Source organism: Macaca mulatta, chromosome 14 (assembly GCF_049350105.2).
Source record: "Macaca mulatta isolate MMU2019108-1 chromosome 14, T2T-MMU8v2.0, whole genome shotgun sequence".
NCBI classification, from domain to species: Eukaryota; Metazoa; Chordata; class Mammalia; order Primates; family Cercopithecidae; genus Macaca; species Macaca mulatta.
In genome coordinates, this window is record NC_133419.1 from 33,963,947 (window position 1) to 33,986,649 (window position 22,703).

A 22,703-nucleotide genomic window follows, 5' to 3' on the forward strand; every position below is an offset into this window, starting at 1 on the left:
GCCTATAATCCCAGCACCGTGGTAGGCCAAGGTGGACGGATCACCTAAGGTCAGGAGTTCGAGACCAGCCTGGCCAACATAGTGAAACCCTGTCTCTACTAAAAATACAAAAATTAGCTGGGTATGGTGGCGGGCGCCTGTAATCCCAGCTATTTGGGAGGCTGAGGCAGGAGAATCGTTTGAACCTGAGAGGCAGAGGCTGTAGTGAGCCAAGATCACTTCACTGCACTCCAGCCTGGGTGACAGAGCAATACTCCATCTAAAAAAGAAACCAAAAAAAGACATAAACATGACATTCAATTTGAAAGGTAAAATGTATTTCTGTGTGTTTTTTTTTTTTTTTGAGGCGGAGTCTCACTGTGTTGCCCAGGCTGGAGTGCAGTATTTTTGTGTTTTTTATTAAAATTATTTTATAGTTTTTGTATGCACATTTTATATTTTAACGTATTTAATTTTTAAGAATATGTAACAATAATGGTTACATTAAAGTGTTTATTAGATTCGTGTCCATGCATACCTTATCATTAAAGAATCTTTGATGAATTTTATTGAGTTTCTGGACATTAGAATCACAGGATTTTATGAAGTAATCTAGTCAAGCTACTCAAAAAACTGAAACTTAGACAAGCTAACTACTATATCCAAAGTGGATCAAGTAAAATAGCTGGTACTATAACCCATTTTCTGATTTTAAGAGCAATATTCTTTATTATTCAAAACTTCCCTTAATATTACTTTTTCTTAAATTTTAATTCCTACTGTGTCGTGTCTTAAAAATGATTTAACATAACCATCAAAAATAAAAACGTAAGACATCTGTTTCCAGTTGGAGTAATTAGTATCAGACTAGCCATTGCATTCTAAACAACTGAAAAACTGGAAAAAATATATGACAACTATTTTTAGGTATTAAACAACAGGAAGCATCAGCTATAATGCCTAAGAGAAGGGGAAAAGTTGAAGTGAGTCCTAAAGTTCACTATGTCTTTGTACCTGGAGGAATTTATGGATCGTAGTAGAGAGAGAGGGAGGGAGGGTGGGAAAGAGTGAGAGAGAGAGAGAGAAGAGAGAATCTAAGAAAAGCACAGTGGTTCCCATAAACTGAAGAGAAAGACATCAAAGTTCTAGGTGGCTGAAATTTGCAGAGCAATACCATAAGAGGGAACTCTTTGTAGAATAGTTCTCAAATTTTGTGTAAGCATCCCCTCATGTCTTTGGCTGACTATTAAGTTGCTTATGCATAGGGTGAACTCCACAAGGCCTGACACAAACAACTGCCAGGAAAAGAACAACTAATTAGGATGTAAAAGGGAAACAAGTATGGGAATATGTGCAGGGTCAGGAGACATTTGCCTTTTGACCAGTTGGAGAGGAGAGGTCTTGTTGAACTTGTTAGACAAATTGATGAAGATTCCAGTAAAGGTAATTTATATCCACAAGAAAAGTTGATCAATAGAAACAGACCCCAAAATAGAGTTAACCAAAAAAGACATTTAAACAGTGATTATAAATATGTTCATGTATTTAAAGAAAACATGAATATAATGCAAAGAGAACTGGAAACTTAAAATAGAACCAGTGGAACTTCTAGTTCTAAAAAATACAATATCTTAACTGAAAAAAAACAAAAAACAAAAAACAAAAAAACCTGGGTTTAACAGCAGGTTAGATATTAGAGAAGAAAAGATCAATGAACTTCAAGACAGGGCAATAAAGCTATCCAAACTGCAGTGCAGAGAAGCAAAAGGAAAGGACCGAAGACAAGGACTGAGTGTCGGTAACTTGTGGGATATCAATGAGTCTAATAGAGGTATAATTGGAGCCCTAGAAAGACTGAGAAGAATGTGAATATTTGAAGTAATAATGGTCAGAATTTTTCCTGAGTTCATGGAAAACAACCCACATATCTAAGAAGCTCAATGCACCTCTACTAGAAAGATAACCAGATTAAGGACATAAATCACATTGCTGTAAACAATGATAAATAGGAAAGCTTAAAAGCAACCAGAGGGGAGGAAACACATTAATTACAGGGATACATACGTAAGAATAAAAACTGACTTCTCTTCAGAAATTATGCAAGACAGAAGATAGCAGATACCTTTAAAGTGTGGAGAGAAATAATATGTTTAAAGTGCTGAAAGAAAAACTGGTCATCTTATTTTGTGTTACAGTAAAAATACCTTTAAAAAATCTTTCAAATAAAAGCATTCTCAGGCAAACAGAATATGAAGCACTTGTATCTAGAAGACCTATACTATGAGAAATATTAAAGGATATTTTTCACTGGAAGAAAATGATACCAGAAACAAATTTGGGTATGCACAAAGAAATTATCTTAAATATACATGGTACATTCACTTTTATAGACCCTTTGCTGCTTATTGAGCCATTCCCAGTACATTTAAGAGGATTAAAATTATGTTAAGAATGTTTCCTGACTACAAAAGAATTAAATTAGAAATAAATAACCAAATATATCAGGTCACTCACTCTCCAGCTGTGGAGAGTTGTTTAATGTAGACATAAAACTCCCTTTAATACATTTATCTTAATAGACTATATTTAATATTATGTATGTTATCTTTCTTTAATAGATTATATATATATTATCTTTAATAGACATTAAATTCCCTTTCATATATACACCTATCCTATTTGTCTTGTCCTTCTAGATATAGAACTCTAATACAACCTAAATTACCAAAACTGAGACAGAAGAAAATTTATATCTCAAAATCTCTGTATGTATTAAATAAATCAAATTTATAATTAAAAACTTTTCAAAAAACAAAATTCCAAGACCAAATGATCTCACTGGTGAATTTTATCAACCTTTCATGAGAAAATAATATCAGTTGTACACAAACCTTTTAGAAAATAGAGAAAACAGGAAAACTTCCCCTCTCACATGATGAGACTAGCATTATAAAGACATTACTAGAAAAGAAAATTCATACCACTATCCTCCTAACCATAGATGCAAAATTACTTCATAAAGTGTTAACAAATCAAATCCAACAATACATCATGATCAAGTGAGTTTTATCCCAGGAATGCAAAGTTGGTGTGTTAGTCCATTTTCATGCTGCTGATAAAGACATACCTGAGACTGGGCAATTTACAAAAGAAAGAGGTTTATTGGACTTATAGTTCCACATGGCTGAGGAAGCCTCATAATCATAGTGGCAGGGAAAAGGCACGTCTCACATGGTGGGGGCAAGAGAGAGAATGAAAGCGAAATGAAACAGTTTCCCCTTATCAAACCATCAGATCTTGTGAGACTTATTCACAAACGCGAGAACAGTATGGGTGAAACCTCCCCCATGATTCAGTTATCTCCCACTGGCTCGCTCCCACAAAACGTAGGAATTACGGGAGTACAATTCAAGATAAGATATGGGTGGGGACACACAGCCAAACCATATCAGTTGGTTTAACAACAGATAGTGTAGGTGACCACCTTAAGAGAATATGGAAAAAGTCATATGCTCATTTCAGTAGGTATCAGAGAGGAATTTGACAAAATTTAATATTCACTTATTAAAAAAAATTTTCATAGCAAACTTGAAATAGAAGGGAATTTCTTCAATCTGGTCAAGAATGTGTACTAAACACTGATTTAACTGCATACTTAATGATGAAAGACTGAACCGTTTTTCCCTAAGATCAGGATCAAGGCAAAGATGTCCTCTCTTTTCATTTCAGCTTACCATGCTATCAGAGGCCCTACCCTGTGATAAGGCAAGAAAAAAGTAGTAAAAAGTGTATAGATTTAAAAGGAAGAAGTAAAAACTATTTTATTTATAGACAATGTGATAAGAACATGAAATACCTTAAAGTATCTATATAAAAGCTAGAACTAAGGAATACATTCAGCAAGTTTGCAGGATACAAGGTCAATGAAATTGTATATACTAGTGGCCATTAGAAAATGAAATTTAAGGAGAGTGGGACATCTGGCTTCAGAGCGGGAACCTTCATTGCACCAGTGACGAAAAAGAGAAATATGGGTGATGTTCAGAAAGGCAAGAAGAGTTTTTGTTCAGAAGTGTGCCCAATGCCACACTGTGGAAAAGGGAGGCAAGCACAAGACCGGGGCCTAATCTCCATGGTCTCTTCGGGCAGAAAACACGTCAGGCCACTGTATTCACTTACACAGATGTCAATAAGAACAAAGATATCGGCCGGGCGCGGTGGCTCAAGCCTGTAATCCCAGCACTTTGGGAGGCCGAGACGGGCGGATCACGAGGTCAGGAGATCAAGACCATCCTGGCTAACACGGTGAAACCCCGTCTCTACTAAAAAATACAAAAAACTAGCCGGGCGAGGTGGCGGGCGCCTGTAGTCCCAGCTACTTGGGAGGCTGAGGCAGGAGAATGGCGTGAACCCGGGAGGCGGAGCTTGCAGTGGGCTGAGATCCGGCCACTGCACTCCAGCCTGGGTGGCAGAGCGAGACTGCGTCTAAAAAAAAAAAAAAAAAAAAAAAACAAAGATATCACCTGGGGAGAGAGGATACCCTGATGGAGTATTTGGAGAGTCCCAAAAGTACATCCCTGGAATAAAAATGATCTTTGCTAGCACTAAGAAGAAGGCAGAAAGGGCAGACTTGTCAGCTTGTCTTAAAAAAGCTACTAATGAGTAATAATTTGCCACTGCCTTATTTATTACAAAACAGAAATATTTCATGACTTTTTTATGTGTACCATACTTTAATAGATCTCATACACCAGAATTCAGATCATGAACGACTGACAGAATATTTTGTTGGGCAGTCCTGATTTAAAACTAAGACTAGCTTCTGGTTAAATGAATATGTTCAGTTTTTGAATTTTAATAGTAATTCCAATTCAGTAAATGCTATCACTGTGTACCCCTTCTAAAGCTATGATTAGACTTCGTTAGTAACATTCAACTTTTCACAAAGATGACGAGTGCCATCTTAAAACTTACTGGAGATTGGTTTTATATTTAAATTTACATACTGGGTTATGTGAATATATTTAAACACTGGGGAAATTCCTTCACTGTCTCAGAACCAAGCAAGATTCACCTGTGTTTTGTGTTCATTTGCCTCTTAAAGGCAAGGGTTGAAGATAAATAAGGTAGCAATATCTACTTTATACTTTTGGCCCTAACTATGCCCATCTAATTAGAATTCCCTGTATTCAAAATGGTTCCTTTTACTTACTGAAAGGAATTTTAGTGTGGTTTATGTGTAATATCAAAGGTTATTTAACACTTCTCACATTTTATAGATGATCTATAAGGTCACATGCTTTTAAAATAGTAGCAAATCTTTTATTATTATTATTATTTTTAAATTTATTATACTTTAAGTTCTAGGATACACGTGCAGAACGTTCAGGTTTGTTACATAGGTGTACACCTGCCATGGTGGTTTGCTGCACCCATCAACCCGTCATCTACATTAGGTATTTCTCCTGATCTTATCCCTCCCCGAGCCCCCAACCCCCTGACAGGCCTTGGTGTGTGATATTCCTCTTCCTGTGTCCATGTGTTCTCATTGTTCAGCTCCCACCTATGAGTGAGAACATGTGGTGTTTGGTTTTCTGTTCTTGTGTTAGTTTTCTGAGAATTATAGTTTCATCCATGCCCCTGCAAAGGACATGAACTCATCCTTTTTTATGGCTGCATAGTATTCCATGGTGTATGTGTGTCACATTTTCTTTATCCAGTCTATCATTGATGAGCATTTGGGTTGGCTTCAAGTCTTTGCTATTGGGAATAGTGCAGCAATAAACATACGTGGGCATGTGTCTTATAAACTTCACTCTTGAATTCTTTACATTCTAAGTCAAACTAAGTAATAATTTAGGATTGTCTTTAAACAGCCATTCAGAAACATAAAACTGTAGAACTGCTGTGTATTTGTGATTGGGAATGGTGCTTTTGCCAACTTAAAAGGATTAAACTAGAAGAGATATACACACAAAAAAAGAAAATGAAATTTAAAAATAAAATACCACAACACTCAAACACATGAAATACTTAACTATTCATTTAACACAATATGTGCAAGACTTATACAGTGAAAACAACAATTAATTGCTGAGAGAAATGAAAGAAGGCCCAAGAGATATATCATGTTCATGGACTGGAAACTTCAAAATTATAATGATGCCAATTTCTTGCAAATTGATCTATATAGTCAACATAATACTCATCAAAATTCAGCTGGCCTTCTCTTTGAGGAAAGGGGCATAAATTGACAAGATATTTCTAAAATATATGTGGAAATTCCAGAAATGCAAAGGAATTAGATAGCCAAATCAGTTTTAAACAAGAATAAATTTGGAGGATTTATACTACCTGATTTCTTTTAAAAAGTTGTATTTTAGTATTATTATTGTTATTTATTTTTTAAATTGACAAATAAAAATTGTATATATTTATGGTATACTACAGGATGATTTGAAATATGCCTACATTGTGGAATGGATAAACCAAGCTGATTAACAGTTGAATTACTTTAGATACTTATTTTTTTTGGTCATAAAAATCTACTTTCTTAGCAGTTTTCAAGTATATAATATACTGTTATTAACTATAGTCACCATTATAAACAATCATTGTCTTGAACTTATACCTCCTGTCTGACTGAAATTTTGTGCACTTTATAGCCAACATCTTCCTAGTCCTCCCACTCCCACTGCAGCCTCCTGTAATCACCATTCTACTCTCTGCTTCTATGAGTTTGACTTTTTTAGTTTTCACATATAAGTGAAATCATGTGGTATTTGTGTTTCTGTGCCTGGCTTATTTCACTTAACATAATGCCCTCCAAGTTTATCCATGTTGTTGCAAATGACAAGAGTTTCTCCTTTTTAAAGGCAGAATAGTATTCCATTTACACTACCTGTTTTCAACATCTATTATAAAGCTAAAGTAATCAAAAGAATTTTGGGATTCTTATGTGCTTTCTAAGAATACACATAGAAAGCAAAGAAACAAAATGGAGAGTTCAGAAGTAGACCCACACATACATGGGTAAATCATTCTTGATAGAGTAATTCAATGGCGGAAGAGACAATGTTTTTGATAACTATTGCTGAAACAATTGGATATTTCTGTGTGATAAGAACTTACCTCACAACCATTCATGAAAATTGATTTAAATTGATCGCAGATCTTATTATAAAGAGTAAAACTATACTAATTCTCAGAGAAAACATGGGAGAAAATCTTTGCAACCTTGGGTAGGCAAATATTTCTTAGGACACAAAAAAATATGAACAAAGACATAGAAATCAACCATTAGCACATGAAAATATGCTCAATATTATTAATCATCAAGGAAATGCAAATTAAATCCATGATGAGTTACCACTATACACACATTAGAATGACTAATATTTAAAAGACTGACAATACCAAGTGTCGGTGAAAATGTGGAGAAATGGCAAATCTTATATTTAGCTGATAAGAATGCAAAATGATACAGCCACTTGGCAAAATAGTTTGATAGTTTCATATAAAGTTAAACTTATACTTAATTACAATCTAGCAATCTCATTTTTAGATATATACCAAGGTAAATAACATATGTCAACACAAAGACTTCTAAGTGAATGTTCATAGTTGTTTTATTTGCAATTAGCCAAACTACAGACAGTACAAAAGTCCATATACCTGTGAATGGATAAAAGATTATGATATATTTATGTCAAGGACTATTTTTCAACAGTAAAAAGAAATGAGCATTGTGGTAAATGAATGAAACCAGGTATGAAATATTACATGCCATGAAATTGTAAAACAGATGAACTATTCTCTAGTGAAAAAAACCAGATTATTGGTGATTTCGGGCGAGGAGTATTGGGTTGCAATTGGAAAAGAACATGAGGAATTTTGGAAGGTAGTGGGAATATTCTGTGTATTCACTGTGGTAGTTACACATGGGTATACATTGTTCTATCTGCATCAACTGCACCTACTTAAAATAGGTACAGTTTATTTCATGCAAATTATAAATCAATAGAGTGGATTTTAAAAACAAACAAAAATAATAATATGACTAGAATTGTAATCTGGATCATTTAATTATTCTTAAGAAAATTCCCTCTGGTCATCTACTTCTCATTCACATTCTAAAAATAAAATACGAAAACACCACAGGACACAAATTCACGAGAAATAGTTGCCTTTTCAAATCATATTTATGTTCATTACTAGTGAGAGCAAATAACTAGATTTGGTGTGCATTCTTTCACTTACCTTTATGAGAATAAGACAAATAATAGGGCAGCATATTAAGCTCTAGAATTTATTCAGGAAAGTACTTTTAAGGTACTTAATAAGATGGGTACAAATTTAGCCCAATCTTCTGGCATTTTCTGGTTAACATAATGGTAATAATTTTGATTATAAGTCATTTTTGTAAAATGTTGGCCTGAGCAGAGACTTATGCCATGGCATTTGATTACATTTTAATTCTTTGAAAATTCATAAACTATTTGACAGCCTTTCAATAAGAAAAAAAAAAATTCTGTAAAAACAGATTCCCTTTCTCAAAATAATCATAATAAATGATAGTTCTCTTCTACTGAGCAAGTACAATTAATTGCCAAAGGTGAAGTATTTTTAGTAATCCAAATGATTAGTTTCACAATTATCCATTCATTTTCATAATTTTCAGCTTGATAAATTTCATCTAAAATTATTCCCTAGATTTTTAATTAAATGGTTTGCTTTTTAGGTTTATATAGTGAATACTGTTGTAATCTATTTGGTATACAAATACTCACTGAATTAGCTGAATAGATTTTCATCATTTGAGGAACATGGGACAAAAAATGTATTTTTCTGTCAGGATAACTTTAACTGCAAATAACAGATTCCTGATTGAAACAGACTTAAGCAAAAATGAAGCAAGAAAACCAGAGGTAGGGCAGCACCAAGCATAGTATGACAGAATTCCAGCTGTGATCTCTACAGTTTTCTGGAGTTTGTGCTCTTTCATATGTTGGTAACAAGATGGTTGCACAGCCAGGTATAACTATGTGCAGAGGCACAAAAGGACCATCTCTTCTCTATGAAAGATTAAGCCTTTCCCAGAAGCTCCTGCTTATGTCTCATTGACCAGAACTGGGTTATGTGTCTGTCTCAAACCATTCACTGACAAGGGGCATGAGACTACAATAGGTAATTTAGACACATCAAGATAATTGTAGGCTGGGCGCAGTGGCTCTTTGGGAGGCCGAGGCGGGCGGATCACCTGAGGTCAGGAGTTCAAGACCAGCCTGACCAACATGGAGAAACCCTGTCTCTACTAAAAACACAACATTAGCCGGGCATAGTGGTGCACACCTGTAATCTCAGCTACTGGGGAGGCTGAGGCAGGAGAATCACTTGAACCCGGGAGGCGGAGGTTGCAGTGAGCCGAGATCAAGCCATTGCCCTCCAGCCTAGGCAACAAGAACGAAACTCCATCTCAAAAAAACAAAAAAAACAAAACAACAACAACAAAAATATAATTGTAGTCTTCCTTGAGTCAAGAGGGAGAAAAATCAGTATAGTAAGGATGAGGGTGGAGAATGGATATTGGATAGGCAGCCAACAGTATTACTATACACGTGAAGAAGTTTTCTTATTTTATTTCCTAGGACTTGCAAAAAGTTAGTGCTCTGGTACTAAAAAGAATTGGTTATTTGAAAAAAAAAATTCTTCTGGAATTATGCATACTTTATAGCATAATTTCATAAAAGCAGACAATTTTTTGCTAGCTTATCAGAATCTTGATCAAAAGATATTTATACTAAAATGAGTTTAAATTAGGAATAATATATATTAACTCTTTTATTCATTAATTCAAAATATTTTTTGACTACTAATGTCTGCCAGGTACCTGGATATGGTGGTGAGCAAAACAAGCCATGGCCTTGTTCTCATGGAACTTTTAGTCTAGTGGTGGACAAAGAGATTTGTAAAATAAATCCAGGTGTGGTGGCTCACACCTGTTATCTCAGCAATTTGGGAGGCTTAAGCAGGCGGATCGGGAGGTCAGGAGTTCCAGACCACCCTGGCAAACATAGTGCAACCCTGTCTCTACTAAAAATACAAAAATTAGCCTGGCATTGCAACAGGCACCTGTAGTCCCAGCTACTCAGGAGACTGAGGTGGGAAAATCACTTGAACCCGGGAGGCAGATGTTTCAGTGAGCAGAGACTGTACCATTGCACTCCAGCCTGGCTGACAGAGTGAGACTCTGTCTCAAAAAAAAAAAAAAAAGGCATTTGTGAAATGATCATATCATTAAATGTGGAGTAGGTGGCATAAGGAAGGCTTCTTTCCTTTCCTATGAGGCTGCTCTCCCCCTTCATATGGTGACTTTTTGATTCCTGGAATACATCCTGCTTGCTCTGCTATGGAGCCTTTTCATATGCTGTGTTCTCTGAAATAGTTCCCCACTCTCAATATCCTCCACTTGTTTCCAGATAAATCCAGTTTATCTCTTCTCAGAATCCTTCCTTATGCCACCTACTCCACATTTAATGATATGATCATTTTATAAATGTCTTTGTCCACCACTAGACTCAAAGCTCCATGAGAACAAGAACCTGGGTGTTTTTGCTCACTGCAATATCCAGGCACTTGGAAGATAGTAGTAGTCAAAAATATTTTGAATTAATCAATAAAACAAACATATCAATTTGGGAGTTGTCAGTATGTAAATGGAAGATGAAATGTTGGGGTACCATTTAGTTTGCCTTAAGAGAGAGGCAGAAAGAAGGCTAGGACTTACCTTGATAAACCCAAGTGAATGAATATGCATGATCCCATGAAGAAGACAAGAAAGCAGGAGAAAAAAATAGTGGATTCTTGTATCTCAGGATTTGTTCATGCTGGATATGGTTTGGTTGTGTTACCACCCAAATCTCATCTTTAATTCTGACATGTTGTGGGAGGGACCCTGGTGGGAGGCAATTGAGACATGAGGGTGGGTCTTTCACATGCTGTTCTCATGATAGTTAGTCTCATGCAATCTGATGGTTTTATAAGGAGGAGTTTCCCTGCACAAGCTCTTTCTCTGCCTGCTGCCATCCATGTAAGACATGACTTGCTTCAATTTGCCTTCTACCATGAGTGTCAGGCCTCCCTAGCCATGTGGAACTGTAAGTCCACTAAACCTCCTTCTTTTATAAATTGCCCAGTATTGGGTATGTCTTTATCAGCAGCATGAAAATGGACTAATACAGTAAATTGGTACCAAGAGTGGGGTGCTGCTGTAGATAGCCAAAAATGTGGAAGTGACTTTTGAGCTGAGTAACAGTTAGGGGTTGGAGCAGTTTGGAGAGCTCAAAAGAAGATAGGACAAAGTGGGAAAGTTTGGAGCTCCCTAGAGACTTGTTGAATGGCTTTGACCAAAATGCTCATAGTGATATGGATAATGAAGTCCAGGCTGAGGTGGTCTCAAATAGAGATGAGGAACTTGTTGGAAACTGGAGCAAAGGTGACTTGCTATATTTTAGCAAAGATACTTGTGGCATTTTGCCCCTGCCCTAGAGATTTGTAGAACTTTGAAATTGAGAGAGATGATTTAGGGTATCTGGTGGAAGAAATGTCTAAGCTGCAAAGCATTCAAGATGTGACTTGGGTACCGTTAAAGGCCTTCTGTTGTATAAAGGAAGCAGAGCACAAAAGTTTGGAAAATTTGCAGCCTAACAATTCAATAGAAAATAAAATCCCATTTTCTGAAGTTTAAGCCGATTGCAGAAGTTTGTATAAATAATGAGGAGCTGAAGGTTAATCCCCAAGACAATGGGGAAAATGTCTCTGGGGCATGTCAGAGGTCTTCACAGCAATGCTCCTATCACAAGCCTGGAGGCCTAGGAGGAAAAAATGGTTTCAAGGACCAGGCCCAGGGTCCCATACTGCATTGCAGCCTAGGGACTTGGTGTCCTGCATCCCAGCTGCTCCAGCTGTGGCTGAAAGTTTAGGCCATGGCTTGAGAGGGTGCAAGCCCCAAGCCTTGGCAGCTTGTGAGTCCCTACACAGAGTTCCTACTGGGGCACTGCCTAATGGAGCTGTGAGAAGAGAGCCACCATCTTCTAGACCCCAGAATGGTAGATCCACTGACAACTTGCACTGTGCATCTGGAAGTGCTTCAGACATTCAACACCAGCCCATGAAAGCAGCCAGAGGGAGGCTGTGCCTGCAAAGCCACAGGAGTGGAACTGCTCAAGACCATGGGAACCCACTTCTTGCATCAGCGTGACTTGTATGTGAGACATGGAGTCAAAGCAGATCATTTTGGAGCTTTAAGATTTGACCACCCTGTTGGATTTTGGACTTGCATGGGGCCTGTAGCCCCTTTGTTTTGGCCAATTTCTCCCATTTGGAACAGCTGTATTTATGCAATGCCTGTACCTCTAGTTTATTTAGAAAGTAATTAACTTGCTTTTTATTTTAATTTACTGGATGGAAGGGACTTTCTTTGTCTCAGACAAAACTTTGGACTGTGGACTTTTGAATTGATGCTAAATGAGTTAAGACTTTGGGGGACTGTTGGGAAGGCATGATTGGTTTCAAAATATGAGGACATGAGATTTGGGAGGGGCCATGAGATTTGGGAAGGGTGCATGAGATTTGAGAGGTGAAATGATATGGTTTGGCTGTGTCCCCACCCAAATCTCATGTTGAATTTCCATAGGTTGTGGGAGGGACCTGGTGGGAGGTAGTTGAGTCATGGGGGTGGGTCTTTCCCGTGCTGTTCTTGTGATAGTGAAAACGTCTTATCAGGTCTGATGGTTTTGTTTTTTTGAGACGGGGTCTCACCCTGTCACCCAGGCTGGAGTGCAATGGCACGATCTTGGCTCACTGCAGCCTCTGCCTGCTGGATTCAAGTGATTCTCCTGCCTCACATCCTGAGGAGCTGGGATTACAGGTGCCTGCCACCACACCCAGCCAATTTTTGTATTTTTAGTAGAGACGGGGAATCAACCATGTTGGCCAGGCTGGTCTTGAACTCCTGACCTCATAATCTGCCCACCTTGGCCTCCCAAAGTGCTGGGATTACAGGCATGAACCACTGTATCTGGCCTCAGGTCTGATGGTTTTATAAGGAGAGGTTTCCCTGCAGAAGCTCTCTCTCTGCCTGCGCCATCCATGTAAGATGTGACTCGCTCCCCCTTGCCTTCCACCGTTATTGTGAGGCCTCCCCAGCCATGTGGAACTGTAAGTCCACTAAACCTCTTTCTTTTGTAAATTGCCCAGTCTTGGGTATGTCTTTATCAACAGTGTGATAATGAACTAATACAATGCTCAAAACAAGATTTTTAATTTGTCCTTTGGATTTGTCAATATAGTAGTAATTGGTAATCATTGTGAGAATTATTTCAGTAAAGTGATGGTAAAAAAGCCAAACTGGAACAGGCTGAGAATGAATGGGAAGAAAGGAAAAGAAACAGAGAGCATGGACAAATCTAAGACATTTAACTGTAAAGTTGAGGAGTAGCTAGAGGGAGATATCAGTTAGGTATGGGGGGATTTAATTTTCAAGATAGAAAATACTTATGTTTCAATATCAGTGGTAACAGTCTAGTTGAGAAGCAGTAGATGAATATACATGAGAGAGAAGAAATGATGGATAATGTAAACTGCTTTAAAAGTTGAGAGCATACATAATTGAAAGCATAAGTGGAATATTGACCTTAGATAGGAGCAGGAACTCTTGTAATATAACTAGAAGGAAAAAGAGTGGATGACTATAGAAATAAATAGGTGTGTAGCTTTGATAGCAGTAAGATGAGCCTTCAAATTTCTCTCTGACATAGGAGATCATGTCATCTGCTGAAAATGAAGAGGCAATTAACGAAGGAAAGGCTAAGTGGAGATAAGCAGATTAGAGATTGTTGGAAATACTCTGTGGAAAGTGGGAGAGAAATTTGACCAAAGAAATGAAATAGAAGAGACTGGGCAGTACTGAGGGACCATGGAAGTTGGTGATCGTGAATGATAGTAATGTTGACATGTTCAGTTGTGTGACTTTCTCCAGCAGCACCAGGCCTCTCAGTGTGCACACAGAGAGGAAAGTGAAGGTCGCTCGGAGTCAGGATTTTGCAAGCTATGTGTGGTAAAAGTTATCCAAGAATGAGGAAGAATGACTAGAGTTAGAGAATATGATATGCTTGAACATCAAGATCCTGGGTGTTGGGGGCAGTGCTTGTTTGTTTTTGTTGAATAAGAGAGTTGGGGAGAAATTATTTTGAAATAGCGTTGTAACACCACTTTTCAAACTTGAGATTGTGTGATAGGAGAGAATAAAATCTTACCACTTGAGAGGGCCTTGAAGAAGTTAGTGACCTCAGGGGAAAGCCTAGTTTCTTTTAAAAGAGGTTGTGGGGCTAGTCAAATTTGTTGATCAGAGGACATGTTTTCCGAGTACACAATGGAAGAGCTTTAGAAATGAATAAAGGAGTTCAGGCTAATTTATACAGAACAGGAAAATACAGAGCTTCATGTGAATGTTGATGCAAAACTTTTTCCATAAAAGGCAAACAGAAAATAATTTTGGTTTTGCAAGCCATAAGGTCTCTGTAGCAACTCTCTCAGCCTTGCTGTGATAGCATGAAAGCAGCCATAGAAAATATGTAAATGATCAAGTGTGGCTGTTTTACAAGAAAACTTTATGTACAGTACTTAAATTTGAATTTCATATTTAAATCTATCACAAAATATGATTCATCTTTTGATTTATTTTTTAGGAATTAAAAATGTACAAGCCATTCTTAGCCTATAGGCCACACAGAAACAAGCTATGGACTGGAATTGGCCTTTGGACTGTAGTTTGCTAACTCCTGCAGTAGAGAATCTTTTGAGGAGAGTGTGTTGGGGAAGTGTAAGTTGGGGCTTATGCTTCCAGGTGTTAACTCATAAAACCGTATTAAAATGTTTCAAGGTTCTCTGTCTTTGAGAAGAACTAACATTTTTGGGGTCTAATTGGCTTATCAACCTGGTTCACATGACCTGCGGTGATGTTGGCCTAAGTATACTCTCTCATGTGAACTGAGGTAGTGGCAACCCAGAGGTTCTGGCCATTCCAGGAACTGCAAACTCTGTACCAGATATGTCTGGAGATGGAGTTGACTCCCAGATCTGTAAACAAGTAGATTAAACTGAAAAGATTGTGGAATATTTCTTCCCAGGTACTTTTCAAAAAGATTCTGGTTTTACAGCATGATGATTTAAAATTTTAGTATCAGAAGAGTTTCTAAAACTTAAGCTGTATGTAATTAACAGGCCAGGTGCAGTGGTTCATGCCTGTAATCCCAGCATTTAGGGAGGCTGAGGCAGGAGGATCACTTGAGACCAGGGCGCTTGAGACCAGACTGGGCAACATAGCTAGGCCCCATTTCTACAAAAATTAAAAAATTAGCTGAGTGTCTTGTGGTACATCTGTTGTCCCAGGTGCTTGGAAGGCTGAAGTGGTAGGATTGCCTGAGCCTGGGAAGTTGAGGATGCAATGAGCTGCGATCATGCCACTGCACTCCAGCCTGGGTGACAGAGCAAGACTCTGTCTCAAAAAAAAAAAAAAAGGAATTAACAAAATGTGAATTTGTAAAAGTAATATTTTAACAAGCTTAACAGGTACAGTAGTGGAAATGCTATTTTAATTAACCTTAATATTAGAGCAAGATGACACCATAATGTACTTTTCAATTGTAAATCATAAGAATGACCTTACAAGTAGAAGCTTCATTTCAGGGCTTTTGACAGAAACTTATAGTGATACTAATTCATACCACTGATAATTTACTCTGAGAAAGTAATTACTGAAGGCTGGCATTGCTTAAACACTGCAAAGATTTTTCATTCTTCAAGTAGGAAGGAATGACAGTGTTGCTCATGCATTATTAAATTTTAGTATTTGATTTTCTAATGCCAGTTTTAAAATTCGTTTAACTCTTAAAACTTGCACAAAGGTTTGGTTTGCACACACATTTTTACTGATGTTTTAGCTCAATGAAAAGGGGAGTCTTTGAGTTAGAAAATGTTGTAACCAGTCAGAATGTCTATTATGAAAAGTCAAAAAAACAACAGATGCTGGCAAGGCTGTGGAGAAAAGGAATGCTTATACACTGTTGGTGGGAATGTAAATTAGTTCAGCTACTGTGGAAAGCAATATGGAGTTTTCCCAAAGAACTCAGAATTATCATTTGACCCAGCAATCCCATTACTGATTATATATATTCAAAAGAAAAATCATTCTGCCAAAATGACACATGCACTCGTATGTTCATCACAGCACTGTTCTGAATAGCAAAGATATGGAATCAACCTAGGTGCCCATCAAAAGTGGATTGTATAAAGAAAATGTGGTACATATGCACCATGGAATACTATGCAGCCATAAAAAAGAATGAAAGTATATCCTTTGCAGCAACATGGATGCAGCTGGATGCCCATTGTCCTAAGCAAATTAATGCAGGAACAGAAAACCAGATACCACATGTTCTCACTTATAAGTGGGATCTAAACATTGGGTACTCATGGACATAAAGATGGCAACAACAGACACTGTGAACTCCTACAGGGGGAGGAAAGGAGGGACTGATTTTTTTAAGACTCAAAGGCAGCAATATTTAAAATAATTTTTAAAAATTATTGAAATTTTGCTCGAAGTAAATGGGACTACCTTCAAGTAGATTATAGTTTTACTTAGTTTAATTGGTAAATTGTAACTTTAAAGGATACTTAGATATTTGAACCTTCACTCATAACTAGGAAATATAAATTGTACCAAAGGACATCATTATACTTTTAAATACAGTAATCACTTCATAATATTAAGCTTCATAATATTAAGAAATCGAAAACTGAATATGAGGACTGGAAAGATAAGTAATGTGGGGTTGTAAAGAGGAGATTATGTCTTGCTTAGGGTCTATAAGACCTACTGTAGATCCTTAATAGTATTCAGACATGATTGGCTAAGGAGCAATTTGTGCTGAATTATCTCCCTTGAGTATTTCTGTCACTGAGAGTGATGGTGAAAGTGATCCATTTTCACTTTCACTCCAGTGACAGGAGAATTTTGCCAGTCAGACACCAACTGTGTTAATTAGAGTATTAAAATAAAAACAAGCATGGATCCCGTGCCAGTGTCAGTCAATATGTTCCACTCCTCTTTTTGTTTCAAGCCAAAAGAACACTCTAGTTTCTTTTCCTGATACTTCTTTCTTATATTTTGAACATTGCTTTCCCAGCATCTTTGGTAAAGACTGAAGTCCATGGGATAGGGGTCCTGGATGAACTTGTGGGCAGTAGTTACTGAAGAAACTGACCCACAAGAGTAAAAAAGAAGGCAGGAAGAATAACCGGGGTTATTTAGAGAACCACTAGGTTGTTACATTCTCTGCAAGCACTTCGTTATTTAACCAGGTAAAGCATTGATGTTGTGAATGATCTTTTCCTCATAAATTAGAAAGCTCAAGAATATTCCTACCTGGGGGTGGTGGCTCATGCCTCTAATCCCAGCAATTTGGGAGGTTGAGGCATGTGGATCACCTGAGGTCAGAAGTTCGAGACCAGCCTGATCAACATGGAGAAACCCTGTCTCTACTAAAAATGCAAAAAATTAGCTGGGCAGGGTGGTGCATGCCTGTAATCCCAGCTACTGGGGAGGCTGAGGCAGGAGAATCACTTGAACCTGGGAAGTGGAGGTTGCGATGAGCTGAGATTGCACCACTGCACTCAAACCTGGGCGACCAGAGTGAAACTCCATCTCAAAAAAAAAAAAACAAAAAACAAAAAACAAAAAAAAAAACCTGTAACATTATTCCTAATTACGAGCAGGTATGCATTCTTGATTGTGAGAAAAACAGCAGCAATACATTGCTCTGAATTGCTCAATGCTCTGAATTGCAGCTAGTGTACAAGAAACATGCAATGCTGTGAATGGCCACGGGAGCATGTGGTCCATGGGGACATGATTAGTTATGTATAGTAGTAGAGTAGAATAAAGGCTGAGAACCTCTGGTACATAGAGCCTAAGAAAGACCAATTTGTCAAATTGATTAGTCAGTTAAATATTTACCTTTAATATTCAACCTGTCTTTTGATAGAGCAACTGTATAAACCAAATCAATCACAATGTTTGAAGGCTGTTCTATAGGCTGAAAGGAAAGTTCAACTTTGCCTTTATATAAACACTAAGCTATTGAAATACGTACATTGTCACAAAGCTAATGAATGGTTAAGCTAGGACTAAATTATGGGCTCCAATAATAAAGTAGGGACAGAAGTGAGCAAAAAGAGGCAGGTAGTATCAGCAGCTGAAAGATGGTTTGAGCAGTTGAAAGATGTTTTGTTTACTATAATCATATTAATATAATTCACATTGTCCTTCAGTAGTAGTTCTTGGTTATGGGAAAGTAATATTATAGCTGGGAATAGTAAAAAATGGATGGCAGAGCCCTTTCAATTTCAATTTGGAAAATATTTTGTATTTTTAGATGAATATGGTGAATTTCATGTTTTGGAACTTACTACTGAAAACCTAATAACAACCTGCCTCAGGTTACCTGACACTCCTCAAACCCCTTCTGTTCCCTTGATTTTCCTCATCTTGTGAGTAGAACTTTCTTTCCAGCTGAAGCATGTTTAAGTCTTCCTTGAAGTTGGAAAGATGATTGCCGCATTGGGTTCAAAGGGCTACATGTAAAATAACAAGAACAGGTCATGATATTATAATATTTTAAAAGAGTGCATATTAGAAACCATTAAAGGTAAAGTCCTTGAGACTCATATTCATGGAAAACCTGAAATGTGATTTATTCAGTTCAGTTTTTAGTACCCAAACAACATAAGTTATCAAGGTGAACTGTGATCAGACTATTTTTATAATTTATTTTAGGACACTTGGAAAACACTTAAAAGCTAAGGAAAGTAGGTACTTAAAATCTAATTTAAAAGGTAATATCCTCTCATTGTGAAATAAATGGAACATACAGAAAGTTGCAAGAATAAGACAAACATCCCTCAGAGTTCTAAAGGTCTACCATTTATTAAATAATAGATAACCAGTATTTAATATTTGTTGCATCTTCTTTCTTTTTTACTGATACTTGTGTGTTTTTTACACACACACACAAGTACAATTAGGATGTAACAATTTTAACTGCCTTTAAATTTCATATATTAGAACATTTTATAAATCATTAAATTTTATTTTACAATATAATTTTTAATAACTGTGTAGTATAGAAAGGAGTTTAAATGTATATTCAGTTTAACCAGAGTTTACTAAATTATTTATAATTTTTTCTTGCACAGGTTTTAGATACTTGTACAATGAGAATGAATCTAAATTTACCAGCCAGATATTTTTATGATTTGTATGGCAGAAAAATTGAAGATATTTCAAAAGGTAAGTGGCAGAGATTTTGTAAACCATTTGATAATATTTTGAAAGACATTTATATTTTGTTTTTACTTTGAACATTTAAAAGAAAAACATATAATAAAACATGTTTAATTATAACATGGATAAATATTCTTATACAAAGGGAAATCGTGAAAGGACATTAAGATTTTAGGAATTTTTTATTTCAAAACAAGTTTGGAGTTTTTAAAAAATTGACAGGTATTTTAACCTTAGTAAACCATAATTAAATAAAAGTAATTAATACATTTTTATAATGTTAGAATGTAACGGCCAATTTATATAGGATACAGCTTTCCAAAGACAAAAATAAGAAATTGCATTACTGTATGATCACAGAGGTTTTAAAACTGTTTTGGTCAACTTCTAGAGCTTTTTCAAAAGTTATGAAATGTAACAAATGTACCAAACTAACTGTAGTTCAGTTTGGAACCACTAGGAAGAACTCCAATAACCCATTACTCTCTACTAAGCGTGTATATCAGCAGTATGCTGGTAAATGTTATCAACTGACTCTGGAAAAAAAAAAAAAGGCCTCGATTTGCAGCATTTAGCAACTTCATGGTGTAGGTGCTCGTACCATGACCAATTTCAAGCTACCACTGAATGCAGAGTTCAGAGGGAAGGGTTTTAACTCACTGAATAAAGTATTTGGAGAAGAGATGAGAACAATTGGCTTTTGCAGACTGGTACAAGTTGGCTCTAGCACATCAAAGTATATATCCCTTGTCACAGAATTGACGGATTAGAAATTAATTTGACAGTAGAGAAGTTCACTCACTAGGTTCTTGCATTACCAACTCTACTACTATGTAGTACTTATTCTGGACCAGGCACTATTCTAAGCTCATCACAAATATTAACTCTTTTAGCTCTCAGAGAAACTATAATTCCTATTTATTGCAATAACTGAGGTACAGAGAACTTAGGTAATTTGCTCAACATCACACAACTAGCAAGTGGTGGAGTTGGGACGCAAACCTTGGCAGGCTGGCTCCAGTAGCAGCGCTTTTAACCATTGTACTCTGTTCTCTCTCTCTCTTTCTGCCTCCCTCTCTCTTTCCACTTTAGTGTCTCATCTATGTCAGAACTCCATTTGTTTTCCTAGTACTTTCCATACAGGATGTAATTATTGTATTGCTTTGTTACTTTTTTGTGTATATGCACGCTTCCTACCAGACTACAGACTTCTGAGAACAGGCACTCAATAAATAGTACTTGGATTTTTGAATGAGTCTTATGTCACTCTCCCACATGATCTGTTTCTACCACAATGTAACGTAAAAGAGGGCAAAAACAGACACTAGCTTTGTTGTAATACTAGTAATAAGCACAGTGCCTGGGACATAGCTGACACTCATAAATGTGGCATGAATGAATTAAACTGTCTACTCTTGGACCTTTAGTTGGTTCCACTGTTATACTATTAAAAGTAACTCATCTTCAGTCAAGAAAAAAAAGTTATGAATTGTACTTTAAAGTAATTTCATTGTCTTTGTCCAAAGAGATTAGATATCCATCTAATATCTCTAAAGGTACTGTTTTGTTTTGCTAGCCTCATTTGTGAGTTTAAATTTCACATTCATGAGTTTAAACGTGTTATTGAAATGGTCCTATAATTTCATTCAAACTTTAACTCCATGCTTGGTGAGGGCAGGATATTAAATAACATGCCTTTAACTGCGAGGGTAGTGATTCAAACAACGGAAGTGATTTTGGGATGTGGCTACAGCAGATACTTCCATTTGTTTCCCATTTTCTCACTTGTACTATATAAAAGCAGACTGTTTCCTTAATTTATCATCCTTCATTAATACTTACTGAATGATAACTATGATATTTTCATACTTATTGTTTCTAAGTCAAATTTTTTGGCCAAGGATTACATATGTGTGTATTCAGAAAGTAAATTTGTTTTTCCTGGGCTTTTAAAAAATGTTTTTATTAGATATCATAACTATTTTTCATTTTATTACATGTTTTTATCTGAAGATTTCAAATCTCCTGTAGATACCTACCCGTTATCTAGAAGGATTAGGTAAGGTTATTTATCTGCAAAACATGTAACACAAAGAATCCTTCCTTTTGTTCTTTGGGGTTAATAAGAGTGTCATTATTAAAGCTGATTTGTTTGTTTCTTGCATTTTTGTCTCCTCCTCCATTCCCCTTGCTAAGATTTTCTTTATGATCAAGAATATTTTGAAATTACTCTTAAACTAGCATTAATAAAAATAAACAACATATTTTCTTAATACCCTATCTAGACTTGAATTATTTCCAGTTCACCTGGAATTAAAACATCAGATGTGAATAAAATGCTAGAATTGAAACTAAGGAATCTTCATTAAGATGAGATTTATATTTAGAAAGTTTATTTTTCTCCTCCCAAATATGGTATAGCAGCATTACTTATCAAAACAGAAAAGCACTGACTCTGAGATGTGATACTTCATGGGTGCCAGAGGCATTCAGATTCATGCCTCATTCTTCACATATCCCAGAAGTGTGCTATTATCACATTTTAATGCATGCCTTGCCCTCTGTTTTTGCATCCTTGTAAAAGCTTATGCCAGGTGAAATTAGCCTGTGCAACCACTAACATGTGGAAGCATTACAAGTTCACTGGACTTAAAATATTTAAAGAAGCTAATCCTGTTGGAGGAACTTCCAGTCTGTAGCGCCCTAGTCACTTAACATTAGGTTTTTGAACTTCTGTTTTCTTTGTTTCTATGATGTTGTGCATCAAATGATTGAGGTCCCTAAACTTTTGTGTTTGATGGTCTTCTGGACTTCAACTTGGGAAAGGTCAAGTTTTATGTGAAAGTTGTCTTTTAATTTAAACAAATAAATGCTGATACTCTTGATTTGATGTATATCTCTTTTTTTTCTTGCTTTGTATCAGATCAGAAAAAATCTTTTAATAATGTCTAACGTTAAGATCATAGCAATTGCTTTTTATTTATAAGCACAGATTAGAACTGTAATTGTACCAAGGACTAAAAGCAACAGATACACAAAATAAAAGTTTTCTCCTACTTATTGCTTCTTTTTTGGAATTAGATATACTTTCAAGTTTTCCTTCTATGCTGTGATAAATAAGCACATTTGATATAATGTTAAACTACTTTTACTTTGTCAAGTAAACCTTGGAAAAGACAAACAGGATTGGCAAATTGCTTGTTTTTAGATTTTATTCTAAACCATAGACAATTTTTTTTTCCTGAGACTGTGTCTTGCTCTGTTGCCTAGGCTGGAGTGCAGTGGTGCAACCACAGCTCACTGCAGCCTTGAACTCCCA

At 36.4% G+C, this 22,703-nt stretch overlaps 1 protein-coding gene and 1 pseudogene across 1 annotated transcript in view; both read left to right on the forward strand.

Annotated features, from left to right (window-relative positions):
• LOC144329415 (doublecortin domain-containing protein 1-like) overlaps positions 1-22,275 on the forward strand; it is a 68,003-nt gene extending 45,728 nt beyond the window's left edge. Inside the window, exons 7-8 of the mRNA XM_077963125.1 lie at positions 19,297-19,390; positions 21,827-22,275. Coding sequence (XP_077819251.1) covers positions 19,297-19,390; positions 21,827-21,837 — 105 coding nt within the window. The 3' untranslated portion in view covers positions 21,838-22,275. The remainder of the gene's footprint in view (positions 1-19,296; positions 19,391-21,826) is intronic.
• Positions 4,010-4,645, forward strand: LOC696481 (cytochrome c, somatic-like; annotated as a pseudogene).
• Positions 22,276-22,703: the final 428 nt, after the last annotated feature.